General features: G+C 35.5%; 1 protein-coding gene across 1 annotated transcript in view; it reads left to right on the top strand.

The window, feature by feature from the left end:
- LOC106867556 (anoctamin-7) overlaps positions 1 to 3,404 on the top strand; it is an 87,131-nt gene that overhangs the window by 47,896 nt on the left and 35,831 nt on the right. Inside the window, exons 10-11 of the mRNA XM_052972260.1 lie at positions 1,119 to 1,172; positions 2,666 to 2,760. Of these exons, the coding sequence (XP_052828220.1) occupies positions 1,119 to 1,172; positions 2,666 to 2,760 (149 nt within the window). The remainder of the gene's footprint in view (positions 1 to 1,118; positions 1,173 to 2,665; positions 2,761 to 3,404) is intronic.

The following is a 3,404-nucleotide window of genomic DNA, read 5'->3' as shown; positions in this document are numbered from 1 at the left end:
GTGTGTGTGTGTGTGTGTGTGTGTGTGTGTGTGTGTGTGTACTGAAATGGAAAGTAAAAAAAAAATTGTGCCTGAGTCTAACATCAAAACATTACCCATTTATGGAATTATTCTTTGAATTCCATGTATCAAATATTAGCAACTTCATAATGAATTCATTTACTTTTTATATTTAACTCTGAATATTCCTTTTTTAACTTAGAAATATTTATTCTTCTTGCCACTATAATCCTTGCCTATATGAGGCAGCATGTTCTTGAGTTCCATATATTTTCTATCAGATTGTAAAAGCGAGACGCCTTAGCTTTGAATTCTTTAGATATAAACAGAAAAACCATATTTCTTTAATTATAAGATCTTTGAAAATAATATCAAAGGATTTCTCTTTCATTATACTTGCATCGTGTAATAGGAATGCTGTTTTGATTTTACAATTGAAATAAATATATTCAATCATTGGAATCAGTGTTTTCTCCTTTTCTCTACATATCTTGGCATGCACAAACTCTTTGTGTTTTTATTACTGGGTAACATGTTTTTTTTAAACTTTTGATTTTGAAAATTCTTATTGCCTTTTATGTTTTTTTTCTTTTAATAAATAAATGTCTGAATAATAATGATTTATAACATTGGCAATAGGCTGAAGAAGGTCCCATTTCTTGACTGGTACATATTTAATTGATTGCAGAAGGATTAACAGCTTGAGTTGAAACGACATTTGTGCAATGGACATGTGTATGCATTTGTGTACACACACACACACACTCACACAAACACACACATACTTACACACACACACAAACAAACAAACATGAATTGTTGAAACAGAAGGCAAGATAGCAATGTGTTAAATGGTGCATGGCATCACCAGTGCTCTTTTATTTTTATCCCAAAAGTGATAGATGGCAAAAATTTCTCACTATTTCTGACTTTCTGTTCATTGTTGGACAATATATGATATGATGCTTCTCAACTAAACATAAGCTTCATCAATTTGAACATTTGTTGTATAAAGTGACTCCATAAGAAAGAGTGTGAGATAAATCTCTAGTTTAAGTTGAACAGAAAATAATCATCTAATTAATTTTTATCTAATTATGAATAATTTTCTTTTTCAGTATTGGCCTCACTAACAGCAGTGGTTTTTATAACGAAACATCAACAATTGACCAGTAAGTAGACTTTGAGAATTGTTGAGGTTGTTATTACTGTCTTTGCACTCGCAGTTCCATCTCAATCACCCTCACCAGCAGCAGCTGATGGGAATAACAGGAGGAGAGTATTAATTGCTGCCTAGCTTTTGTTCAGTGCACATCCCGGCTTGATTTCATTGTGCCTTGTCTTGAATTTTCTATGGGGTGAAAAATAGTTTCAGCTTATGAGCATTTCAGGTGATGAATGGCCCAAAGGAATGAATTGAATTCGTAAACTGAGGTTCCACTATATTTGAGGTCCCTGGATGAGACTTGGAACAACTTATGTAAAACAACAACAACAACAATTACAGCAACAACACCACAGTATCAGAGACTAATAATAATTACAATGTCGGGAGCATGGGTGGGATGATTTTTGAAATTTTGGACATTTGCATATTGTTATAGAGGAAATTATTGTGCATCTTGGTGGCCCTTGTTAGACCCTTTTATTTCAAGTTATGAAGGGAGTTTGTTGTTAACCAGGCAGTTGAGATGTTATGTTCCTTGTCGTGGAGTATAACATGGCTCAGTGGTTAGGGTATTTGGCTCATGGTTATAATGTCGTGAGTTCCATTCCCAGTGGCATGTTGTGTCCTTGAGCAAGACACTTCATTTCCTACTGTTCCAGTCCATTCAGTTGGCAAGAATTAGTTGTACCTGTAATTCAAAAGGGCCAGCCTTGTCACATTCTGTGTCATGCTAAATCTCCTTGAGGACTACTTTAAGGATATTTATGTCTGTGGAATGCTCAGCCACTTGCACATTAATTTCGTGAGCAGGCTGTTCCATTGATTGGATCAACTGGAAGCCTCAGTGTTGTGACTGACAGAATGCCAGTTAACGCAAAGTCTGAGCTCGTCATCATGTTGTTAGATACTCATTGCCTTACCTCTCCTCTCATTGTACTGTTTTCCTCTCAAATTCAGCATTATCAATCCCAAACTTGTCAACATCAATATAAAATTCGTCAGTGTCAGACTCAATTTCTTTATCATCAAAATCCAATTACATTGTCATCAACTTTAATTTTATGACATCGTTAGAAAGACCTGTGTCTCATATCAGTTTGCAAGCTGTCACCCTGTATTTTATATACAGCAAGCCGCTGAATAGCACAACCAATCATTGAATGATGACGGGAATATCATAAGAGGGACCTGTCTTTCATGTTTGTTCACGGTGCCTCCTTTTCTGTCTCTGTTGTTGAAGAGGTGATAACTACTCTGAAAAGCATGTATCCCAGTCTGGTTAGGGAATGCTGTGAACTGACTCTGTGTATTTACACCTATTTGTCTACAGCGAGAAATTTTCTCCATCACAAAATACAGCCAATGGCTTTTCTTGCAGGCTTGAATATGCTTCAAGTATATTTTGAACTGGGAACAAGGTTGAAATGATAATGATGTCCAAATATTTTGACCTATGTTTGGGTGAATTTTAGATTTTTTTCCTTTTTCACATTTCAGGATTAAAAGGACTATGAATGATGTCCTACTGGTGATCAGGGAATCTTTTGATAATAATATAACCCCTTACTTTGCCTTAATCATCTGTTTGTGGGGTAAGTATAAATATTTCTGATTATATGGAAGAGATATGCATTCCTAATAAATAGTTAATTAATAATGATTTCAAATTTTGGCACAAGGCCAGCAATTTAGGTGGAGGGGGTGGTAAGTAAATTACATTGACCCCAGTACTCAACTGGTACTTAATTTATTGACCCTGAAAGGATGAAAGGCAAATGTGACCTTGGCAGAATTTGAACTCAAGGTGTTAAAATGGACGAAATACAGCTAAACATTTTGCCTGGCATGCTAACAATTCTTTCAACTCAATGTCTTGAATGAATAATTAATATTAATTAATCTTAATTAATCTAACGAAAAGGATTTACAGTATTTTGTTCATTCTCTCCAACAATCTGAATTATAATTCTGCCCCAAGGTTTATCTTCATTTTCATCCTTTGGGAGTCTTTATACACTATATTCAGTGGTTGCCAGGAGACTAATGGGGCCCACCCGCAACTACAAGGGGGCCCACCCGCAACTACAAGGGGGCCCACCCGCAACTACAGTGCTATCATTTAATTTTTTTTCTGTTAAAAGTATTCTTTTCAACCGTCTACAAACACAGCCAGGCTGAAATAATTAATGCATTCTTCCAGGAGTGAATAAAAAATTCCCAAACTTGAGGGGATGGG

Source organism: Octopus bimaculoides, chromosome 13 (assembly GCF_001194135.2).
Source record: "Octopus bimaculoides isolate UCB-OBI-ISO-001 chromosome 13, ASM119413v2, whole genome shotgun sequence".
NCBI lineage: Eukaryota > Metazoa > Mollusca > Cephalopoda > Octopoda > Octopodidae > Octopus > Octopus bimaculoides.
Note: the sequence above shows the minus strand (reverse complement) of the source record. Positions and strands in the feature narration are given on the sequence as shown.